The 10,994-nt window shown below is 55.3% G+C and overlaps 1 protein-coding gene across 2 annotated transcripts in view; it reads right to left on the bottom strand.

The window, feature by feature from the left end:
- Nucleotides 1-4,176: 4,176 nt before the first annotated feature.
- WNT9A (Wnt family member 9A) overlaps nt 4,177-10,994 on the bottom strand; it is a 33,933-nt gene continuing 27,115 nt past the window's right edge. The window contains exons 3-4 of one of the 2 annotated variants that reach the window (XM_066266433.1): nt 9,801-10,063; nt 4,177-7,152 (exon numbers count right to left, since the gene is read on the bottom strand). In XM_066266433.1, coding sequence (XP_066122530.1) covers nt 6,673-7,152; nt 9,801-10,063 — 743 coding nt within the window. In that variant the 3' untranslated portion in view covers nt 4,177-6,672. The remainder of the gene's footprint in view (nt 7,153-9,800; nt 10,064-10,994) is intronic. The other variant, XM_066266429.1, reaches the window with a different exon arrangement.

Here is a 10,994-nt window from a genome sequence, read left to right as displayed (position 1 = left end):
CAGGAGCCTCTGGGCTCCTTCTCCAGCCAGTTTCCATGGACGCGGGCCCAACACAGACATGGATGCTGCAGCTCCCCTGCCAGCCCAGGACCCCCCACAGCACAGGGTTGGTGGGCAGATGAGGTAATTGCCACAGGGGTGGTGGGGGGAGGGGTGCAGATATTTGTTTGGTCTTGTTACTATGGAAACCTGCTAGACCCCTCCTCCACTCAAAGTTTGCTGGTTCTGGGGACTAAGTTGATCCAGGCCACTAGCTCCACCTCCCACTCTGGCCTGGCCCCACCCAGAATCCAGGGCTGTCAGGGAGCAGCCAATAATTGTCAGCTCTATGTCCAAAGAGTGGGGAAAGTGGGGCCTAGAAACCAGGTAGACAAGGACACTTGCCCCCAGGCTGGGGTATCCTTCTACCTGGGAGCTTGGGTGGATTGGGCAGCCTTAAGCATGCAGCCTGATCACCCAGAACTGGGGTCCAGGCTGTGTCCCACAGCTGACTTGTGCACTGGACAGCAGGCTGAGAGGAGCCCATCCAGGAAAGGAACCCCGAGGCAGTGAGCAGGGAGGGGCTCAGAGGAGCACAGTGGGAGGAGGACATAGGAGCCCAGGTCGGGAGGGAGAAGGCAGCTGGAGTAGAGCTGAGAAGCTGGTTGAGGCTGGACATCCAGGGCACTAGCACACAAGCCCAGTGTCCTGCTGCCACAGTCCCACTGGTGTGGCCTTCGCCACAGCCAAGAGCCCCCAGGAGAGGTGAGAGCCACTCAGGTCATGGAAGCCCCTAGCCTCCCAGCTTTCAGCCCTCCTAGGCAGCCTCCCTCTCCCATCCTTAGCACCTGCTGTGTGTGGCTTGGCTAGGCCCCACGTGGCAGCGAGCACCCCCATCCAAGGTACCGATGGTCCTAGGTCCCACAGGGTCTCACAGTGAGGTGACACAGCCTTTGCTATGTCCTACTGCTGGCCTCATATTTTCCACTCTCTCCTCTCACCCTCCTTCCCTTTCCCTTCCTCCCCTCTCCCCCCTCATTTGTTTCTCCACCTCACCCTCCATCTCTGAAGTCAGCCTGGAAAGGGCAAGCAGGATCCAGCTGAATACCTTCCTGTCTGAGACATTACCTAACATTGCCTTCTTCCTAGTCCCCCACCATCTCCTGCCTCCCGCCACCAGGCCAGGCTGGGCTCCAGCCAGATTCTCCTCTGGCCACCTGTTTATGCATCCTGGGCAGCCTCCACACCTGCAAATGGTAGCCAAGCCCAATTGGCTATAAATAGCTCTGAGCAGCCTCCCAACCTGAGCCCTGAGCCCTTCAGTCTCTTCTTCTTCTTCTCCTCACCCCCATGGAGCCTCGCCAGGGAGCTGGAGGGATACCCTGTCCTCTGGAACTTCTTGAGGCCTCTTGTCTGCTCCCCTGCAGACAGGAAGCATCTTGTAGTCTGCTAGGTGTCTCTGCCCACCTGGCAGATGTGGTCTGACAAGGCAGGTCTTCCCCTGGCTCAGGTGCTGGGCCAGGTCATCGGGAAATACTCAGCTAGAAGAGGCCAGAGGTGAGGCAGGATACCATGGTCACCAGGCAAGACAAGTGGCCAGAAAGGAGAGCAACAGCCCAGCACTTCAACCTCACAGTATACACACAGACACACATGCATGCAGGCACAAACACATATGTACACATACGCAGACACATGCACAACCATGCCTACATGCACATACATGTGTGGGTAGATGCATGAACCCAGCCCCCCACATGCTCACACACATGTACACACGCAGATACAGAGACACTCAAAACTAGCCAGTTACATCGGGTGGAGCCACCACACTTTGGACCCTGTCATCCAGGGAAGACCCAAGGGTCCAGAAAGAGCTGCTCAGCGAAGGGCCACGTGTCCAGACTGGAGGACGGCCGTGGTGGAGGCTCTGTACCTGCAGTCCTGCTCCCCTTGGAAGCCTGGTCCCTGTCCTCTCACACTGGGTTGGCTGCAGCTACAGTTTCAGCCACCAGTCCCAAGGAAGAATGACCTTATTCAAGCAGCCTGCTGCTCCCTGTGCCTGGGCAGCTCACAGCCCCTCCTGCCAGGCACAGAGGCCCAAGACCCCCACTCACCCCAGTGCCCAGGAGGGGACTTCTGTCTTACAATATGCAATGAGAAGGAGCTGGCACCCATGCATCCCCTAAGTGATGGGATGCCCCAAGACGCCTCCCCTGCTGTGCCACTGTCGCCTATCCCTCACCTACAGAGTCCAGTGCCCAGCTGAGGGCATCACAGAGTTGCCTGGTGGTCTTTAGCCTGGCACAGGGTCTAGTGCCAGGAGGTAGCTCCTGGCCTCTTCATGGCCATGGCCATGAGCTGGAAAGAGGGTCTGCCCCTCTCTGTCTGGGCACAGAGATTAGGTTGGTAAACCCACATTTCTCTCTTGGGGACTTAGGGTGCTCACATGGGACTGGAGGTGGCAGGCAGGCAACCTCTCAGGACATGGCCTGCCACCAGTCTAGTAGGGCACATCACAGCTCTGGGAGGACACACAAGGCAGTTGAAGGAAATACAAAGGCCAGCAGGGAGGGTGGTGAGGCCAGGGACTAGGGCCAAATGGGGGTTGTGGGTTGTACCCGGAGCACCCCAGACTCAGAGTGGGTAGACAGATGGACCAACAAACTGTTAGGGGCCCAGTGCTGTGAAGAATGTGTTTCTGGAAGAGGCTTCAGACTCAGAGCAGGAGGGAGAGCAGGCATCCTGAGAGCAAGCTGAAGTCACCTCAAACACTCCTGGAGCCCTGACCAGTTTGCTCAGTGGTAAAGCATCAGCCCGGCGTGTGGATATCCTGGGTTTGATTCCTGGTCAGGGCACACAGGAGAAGCGACCATCTGCTTCTCCACCCCTACCTCTCTTAATTTCTCTCCCTCGTTTCTCTTTCTCTGTCCTCCCCTCCTGCAGCCAGGGCTCCATTAGAGCGAGTTGGCCTCAGGTGCTGAAAATGGCTCCATAGCCTCCACCTCAGGTGTTAAAATGGCTCCAGTTGCAACGGAACAAACAATGGTCCCAGATGAAAAGAACATCACCCCCTAGTGGGCTTGCCAGGTGGATCCCGATCAGGGTGCATGCAGGAGTCTGTCTCTGCCTCCCCTGCTCTCACTCCTGCAGAAGGGAGAGGGAGGCAGAGGCAAGTGCCCAGTATGTTGGGAGGTAACCTACCCTCCAGCATCCCGGAGGCCTTTCCCCACTGACCAATGAAGGACATAGGCCTTGAAGTGTGAAGGGAAGAGTTGCCCAAGAAACGGAAGCCTTGTTTCCAAAAGATCAAGAGAAAGAGGTGTATGTCCTGCCCAGCCCACCCACTCAGCAGAGAGCTCACTCCTCCCCTACCCAGGGCTCAGGCTCACCCCTCACCCAGGTCTCCATGACTGCTATGGGTAGAGGTGTGTTCCCCAAAATTTACAGCCACTTGACTCTCAAGGTGATACCTTAATTGGAAATGGGGTCTCTGCAGATATACTTAATTATCTGAAGATGAGAGCACCCCAGATTGTGTGGGCCCTCCATTCCATGACAAGTGCCCACACCTGAACAGAAGGGAGACGACATGGAGAAGGGAGAAGCCACATGATGAGGGCGGCAGAGACAGGGAAGCCAGGAGCAGCAGCTGCTGGAGGAGGCAGGAAAGACCTTCCCCTGGAACCCCCAGAGGGAATGCGGCCCTGTAACACCTTCATCTGGCTTCTTGCCTCCAGGTCTGGAGAGACAAGAGTCTCAAGACTTACTAGGACCTCCCCAGTTTGAGGCCATATTGGGACAGAGGCCAAGCTGAACATTGCTGGACATCTGGGACCCCAGTGATGGCACCATGAGAGGGACCATGTAGGCCACTCAGAGACAGGGATATCAGATAAGGTCTCCGCTCCTGAGTGCTGTAGCCTGTCCGTTGTGACCACGGATTCACTACCCATCCCGCATCTGGGGGCAGATGCACGATATCGGGGCTGCAGAAAACACTCAGCTCCCTGAACACACACTGTCAAGGTCCACCTGCACAGGTCTTCATGCCCAGCCTCCTTACCTCAACCTTCTTCTGCCCCTGCCCCAACATCTTCATTTGGTTCCTCCTCCCTCAGGCACTCCTCCCTTCGTCCCTCCACCCACAGGCTTCTCGTGACTACTCTCAAGTCATCAGAATGAGACAGGCTATAATTTAAAATATGTTTATTGTTTCCATTTTTTTCTGGTTGTGTTACACAGAGCCATTAAATAAATACATTCTCCAAGTCACTTGAGTACACACCTATTCGCTATACAGATGAGGTAGAGAAGTGGGCAGGCCGGCAGGAGAGTGATTGAACAGAGAGGAGAGCTACTGTGTGTGAATGCCCCTCTTCTCCTGACCTCTGAACCTGGCAGAACCAAGCCCAGAACCCACATCTGAGTGGCTGGTAGGGAGCAGGTGGCCGGGACCTGCCTGGCCCTCAGCATGGCTGCCTGCCCCCATGGCCCTAGAGAGGCTGAACCTGGGACTCTGGCCCCACTACAGACATGTTTTCTTCAAAGGTGCTCTGCCACACGGGAGAGAAGCACATTAGGAGAGGTTCCATCAGTGGGAGTTGCTTCTTTGCTTAGCAAAACATTTTGATATATATTTATATATAAACAAACCAGCCAGCAGACGTTTTCAGTCTGCCTTGTTTTTAAAAATACTTTTCTTAATATTTATGACATATAGATAAATGTGGTATTTAACTTAAAAAAATATCCTTCCTCTGACTTGCCATCTTTCCAGAACCCAGTAGTGACTGGCTACAGTCTTGTCAAGGGAGAGTGTGCCACTCCACCTGCTGTGCACCTCAGCAGGTGGGGACTGACAGGGATGGCTGGGAAGCACCCTAGCTCACCCCGTCCAGCCAGGCCTGCGGGACTGAGGCACAGGTCCACGTCTCCTGCCACTGCAGAGCCACCTGGCTCCCTTCCAGGATGGGCCTCCACAGCAGTTATTCATGGGGTGTTCTCTGAACCACAGGAGAATAAACTTTACTATTTACACTATAAAACAGGGACAAAGACACCCAAATCAACATAAATAGGTTTTCTTTAAAAAAAAAACACAGTTCCCTGGGGTTCCTGGAGCCCCCGGGACTCCAAGGGACACCCCAGCTCAGTAGTTCCTACTTCCACACTACCTGCACCCTGGAGCTCAACCACCCAGCCAAGCGGGACAGGCCCAGGGCAGAGGCTTCAGAGCCAAGGCTGCCACTAACGTCGATGTGGGAAGGAGAGGCCCATGCTAAGGAAGGGCACAGGGTGGATGCCACAGCCCAGCCACCCAGAGACCACACCGACACACACACATGGGCAGATGCTCACGCATGCACACACATCACTGGTATTTCCATACACAGGCACATAAAACATGCGTATAGAACACACATGCACATGCATGTTCTCAGATGCACTCATCCATGTATGCATACTCACACCCATGAACACATGAATACAGGTGCAGTCATGTACACAGATAACACATGCAGAAATGTGCATATGCTAACACACAAGCATGCAATGCACTCATGCATTTATATGCATCATGCATGCTCACATACATGCAACTTGTGCATACACACTGCACATGCATGCACACATACTACACATGCAGAGGCATACTCAAGCACACACGCACAGGTATGCACACACTAGAACCAAACTAGGTCCCTGTAGGCCAACCTTTTCACCTTATGGCTAAGAAGACAGCCTTCCCATTTGCCAAATCCTGGCCCCAGACACTGTCCATCACATCTATCCCCACCCTGCTTCTCCCAGTGACACAGAGCAAGCTGTACCTTCTCTGTGAAACAAACATTCCAAGGGGATGGCCCTATCACTCTGTCCACATACATCCCTTGGAGAGGGCAGTCCAGCCTCTTTCACAGCCTACCCCCCACCCCAATTCTGCATTTTGGAGCCGGAGTGCAGGGCTATTTGCCCACAGGCACCCTTCCCAGGATAACCTCCCTGGGGGCAGCAGCCTGGACCTGACTTTCAGAAGCCCTGAGGGAGGTGGCCAGACACAGCTCACTTTAATTCTTTAGAACAATGACAGCAAAGTCTCTCTTGACTTACTTGACTTAGTGGTTTCAAACACAAAGCAGATTAGGCAAAAAGTCTGGGGTGGGGGGGAAGAAAAAGGAAAGGGCCCCCTCCAGACTGGAAGAGCCACAGCCTAGGACATAGTGGGGACAGAGGAAATAATTATTACATATTAGTTAAATAAAAATAACTTAAATGTCACTGATATCACTACAAAGAGAAGTGCTTGATGTCATAACGGGGCAGCAGTTCTCCCCCACACCTGGTGGCTGGCCATCCCTCTTCTAGTGGTTTGACTCTAACCAGAGCTGGTACAGGCTGCCACAGAGGCCCTGTGTGGTCACAAAGGTGCTCCCATGCTCCTCAGAAGGAGCTCAAGTAGTGAGGGGGCGCTGTGACACAGGAACTGGAGTCTTAGGGACAGACACAGCCTGAAAGTATCAGTGCAAAGCTGTTGGGTCCCAGGGAGGGACAAGCAGAGGGTACATGGAAGTCAGACCAGGCCCATGCCCAAATGTGCTGGGGGCACCCAGCCTGGGGCTCAGTCTGGGAGTGTCGATGCCTCTGCTGCATATGCTGCCAGCACCCCTGTGGCAGCCTGGCCACCTAGCACTAGCCCTTACAGGTGTAGACTTCCTCCCGCTGCGTGCACTGCCTACACTCCACATAGCAGCACCAGCGCACCTGACACTGGCAGGGCCGTGTCACCACCCGGCTCTGCGTGTTATGGCCGCGCCCGCAGCAGATGCTCTCACAGTTTTTCTCACGGTGGCACCTGCGGCCAGCAGTGCCTGGAGAGAAGCGGCCAGCCAGGCAGAAACTGGGTGAGTCGTCCAGGTGTACAAGCTCTGGGGTACGGGGCAGCGGGTCACCACCTGTGCCCGAGGCCCGGCCCCTTGGTGGTGAGATGGCGCCTGCCTCACCAGCAGCCTCGTTGGTGGTGCTGCCCACCTTGAGTGCCGTTTCATACTTGTACTTCAGGCGCTTGCCCACTTCGTGGAAGGGTGCTAGTTGCCGCCAGCACGTCCGCACAGTACAGGAGCCTGACACACCATGGCACTTGCACGTCGTCTCCACCCCAGCCTTGATCACCTGGAGAGAGGGAGGGAGGGAAGTGAGCGTAAGGGTGCAGGGTTGATGCTGGACATGGCTCCTCTCCCTCCCCAGTCCCTGGCACCTGGTCATGGATCCTGGCCTTGAGCTATAGAAGAAAGGGTAATTAAACTGCAGCTGACATTTTTACTAAGGACAAAGGAACTGAGTTGCCAGATACTATCAAAGAGAAACAGCACAGAAAGGTGCATACAACTCTGCCCCTAGCCCCTACTTGCCTGCTTGTTTGCTTAAGCAATTGCCCAGGGCTTAGCTATAAAAGCCATGGGCCCCCTCAGTGGGATGTGAAGCTTTCATAGGTGCTGCCCTCTTATGTAAGTAATAAAGGCTATGTCCACTCCATCTGGTCCTCCTTGTGGTTTCTTTGGGGTCTCACAACAACACCAGATCAATTTTCTAGATCTGGGCCTCCTGCGTTACAGAGGGCCACGCCTGGCAGAACAGAGACCAAAACCCTACAGATGACCCCAGATAGGCTAAAATCAGCACCAGGGCCCAACCTCATGGTCCCCAGACCCAAGCACGGCCCACAGCGCCACCACCACCCATCACCCAGGCTCCCTGGCTTACACACCAATCCCTCCACCTTTCAGCCACAGACGGCCTAGGACAGAAGCCCTCTGGTCAGCAGTGTAGCCTCCAGAGTGGCCAGCACAGTGCCTGTGGCCCAGTAGAGACACTCCTTTCCCACCCAGATGTTCTTCCTGTGTCTGGGGCTACCCTACAAGGGCAGCACAGGTCATCCTTTAGCTCCAGCATCAGCATCCTGTCAGGCAGGTCCTAGCAGTCTGCTCTCTGCAGAGCTGCATGCTCAAAGCCCTGGGACCTGCTGTTACTGCATCTATGGGTGCCACCTGACTGACCCAGAAATGAGAGGCAGCTGGCCAGGGTAGGAGCAGGTGTGGCTCCTACTCAGGCTCTGGGAAGCTACTTGAGACCCAAAATGGGTCCTTCCGCTTGCAGAACTTGGGTGTCCCCTACAAAGCCAGGAAGTCAGGCCAGTTGTCCCACTGAGCATTCTGCCAGACTGCCCACATAGGGGTCCCAGGAGGAATGTGGAGAGGAAGGGCAGTGAAGTCCTCCCAAGTGACTCAAGCCAGGCTGGAGCTCCCAGGGTCACCTGAGGGGATTAAGAAATATAGCTGCTCTTTGACCACACAATAGAAAAGTCACATTCAACAATACTTTGCTAAGAAACATGACAAATTTAATTAAAACACTGCTTACCCAGGCCTGGAGTTAATGGAGCACTTTTCATATTCTGATTTTTTCCTTTATAGTTTACAAAGGGCAAGTACAAAAGAAAAGAAAGAAGGGCCTTGCCTGGGGGATTTAATCTGCCCACACCCTTCCCTACAGGGCAGAAGGAGGCAAGGAGCTCCCATCTGTGATTGTGGCTCTTGAGTGTGTGACTCTTCTAGAGGCCCAGCTAGTCATTAGGGAGACTCAGAGTAGGCAGGCTCTAATTACATGCCCCCAGGCTAGGGCTCCACATTCTTGGCAATCCCCTGCAGGTCCCAGGCAACGGCTAAGCCTTGGGGGCATGTGGTGGCCCAAGTTGCTGGGAGACTGAAGGGGCACTGCTCTACTCACAGTAAGTACTACAGGCATGGGTCTGACACCTACTCCAGTGTTGTGCACCCACAAGCAGAGGGACTGCAGGGAGGATGAAGGGTGGCAGGGGCCAGGTGACCTCAAGACCAGCCATGCTTGCAGCCAGCAGCCCCCAAAAGGGCCCAGCCAAAACGCCAAGACATTTCTTTTCCTGAGTCTTCTGAGCTGTGTGCCCCAGAGGAGAGTCCTGGCCACAGAAGAGATTCCTGAGGCAGAAACACCCATACACACACACTTGGACCAGTCACACCTCAGTCCTTCCCTGGAACCCCTGGCCTGCACACACCCACCAGACTGCCTCTACCTAGGCCCCTGGTAACAGGACCTACTGCCCATCGGCCCTGGCAGTCAGGGTTCCCAGTCTGCCATCCTCCTGGATAGATGGCACCCAAAACAGAGAGACCCTTCTAGTGGCCTAACCACCCAGGGCCAGATACAGGTGGGCCCAGACCCACCTGGCTCCTCCCCAGCAACAAAAAGTAGGCCTTCCAGCTCTACCTCTCCATGAGAGACCACCAGACACTACAGGACACTCTCCACTGGGGACCACAGGCACCCTCCATACAAACGGCATCTCCATCTATCTGGCAAGTAATGAACCTCATACAAGCAGGAAGACTGGAAGACCCTGGCTGGCACCACATGGCTAAAGCACAGAGATAACGAACCTCACCTCCTCCCTGTCCCCCAGCCCTCTCTGAGCCTGGCCTGTTCCATTCACCACCACCATCACCACCATCACCACCATCACCACCATCACCACCACCACCATCACTACCACTACCACTACCACCACCACCACCACCACCACCACCATCACCACCACCATCAACCATCACCACCATCACTACCACTACCACCACCACCACCACCACCACCACCACCACCACCATCACCACCACCATCAACCATCACCACCACCATCATCATCACCACCACCACCCATCACCACCACCACCACCACCACCACAGCAACCCTCCCTAACCCTGCACCCCACCCCCGCCCTGCTTGCCTTCACACCCACGAGGTTGTTGTGGAAGTCCACACGGGCACGCAGGTCCTTGCTTGACCGCCGGCCCAGGAACTCCTTGACAAACTTGCTGCTGTACTTGAGGTTGTCCCCGCAGCCACCCCACTGCCAGGCCTCTCGGTTCTCCAGGTCAGGGGCCTCATCACAGGTGCAACGTTCCATGCGGCCTGCACTGCAGGCCTTGGCCAGCGCGTGCGTCAGGCCCGCGGAGGAAATGGCATAGAGGAAGGCGGTCTCCTTGAAGCCTGGGAGGACAGCAGGGCCAGTCAGTGGTGGCACCAGCAGCTGATCAACATGGGCCGGTGGTCTGGGGGATAACTACCTGGGCTGACTATGTACCTAGGGGGAAGAGGCTCTCCTATGGACATGGAGGGGGGCAAAGAATCCAGAAGTACCATGGCAATCAGGGACCCCACCGAGCAGGGTCTCCCACTCACCAGAATGGCCCAAAGCCCTAGGGGAGCCCTGCCTGGGCCTCAGGTCCCCATTTTTTTGTTGTTGTTTTTTTTGTGGCAGAGACAGAGAGTCAGAGAGTCAGAGAGAGGGACAGACAGACAGGAAGGGAAGAGATGAGAAACATCAATTCTTGGTTGCAGCACCTTAGTTGTTCCTTAATTGCTTTTTCATATGTGCCTTGACCCGGGGGCTACAGCAGACCAAGTGATCCCTTGCTCAAGCCAGCGACCTTAGGCTCAAGGTGGTGAGCCTTGCTCAAACCAGATGAGCCTGCGCTCAAGCTGGCGACCTCGGGGTCTTGAACCTGAGTCCTCTGCATCCTAGTCCGATGCTCTACCCACTGCACCACCACCTGGTCAGGTCAGGCCCCCAGTTTTTAAACAAGGCCATTGAGAGGCTCAGATGAGAGTCTAAAGCAGCTCCCACACGTGGAGGGCACACAGGAGATGAAACACTATACTCGGGCACCAGCTGGACCCCTACTGTCCCTGTTGGCACTGGGTCTTGACCACAGGCATGTAGAAAAAGCCATCAGAGCTGCCTGGGGCCCTGTCAAAGCTGCCAAATATTCATCATCCTGCCAGCAACAGTTCAGGATCTTGTGAGGACCCAGCAGGAGGGAGGGTGGAGGCACTGCATTGGGGAGGAGCTGTGCAGGAACTAGCTACAGGGTCTTCTCCCACACCCCCAGCTCTTCTTCCTTAATTTGGGACCTCCTCA

Source organism: Saccopteryx bilineata, chromosome 1 (assembly GCF_036850765.1).
Source record: "Saccopteryx bilineata isolate mSacBil1 chromosome 1, mSacBil1_pri_phased_curated, whole genome shotgun sequence".
Taxonomy (NCBI): domain Eukaryota; kingdom Metazoa; phylum Chordata; class Mammalia; order Chiroptera; family Emballonuridae; genus Saccopteryx; species Saccopteryx bilineata.
Note: the sequence above shows the minus strand (reverse complement) of the source record. Positions and strands in the feature narration are given on the sequence as shown.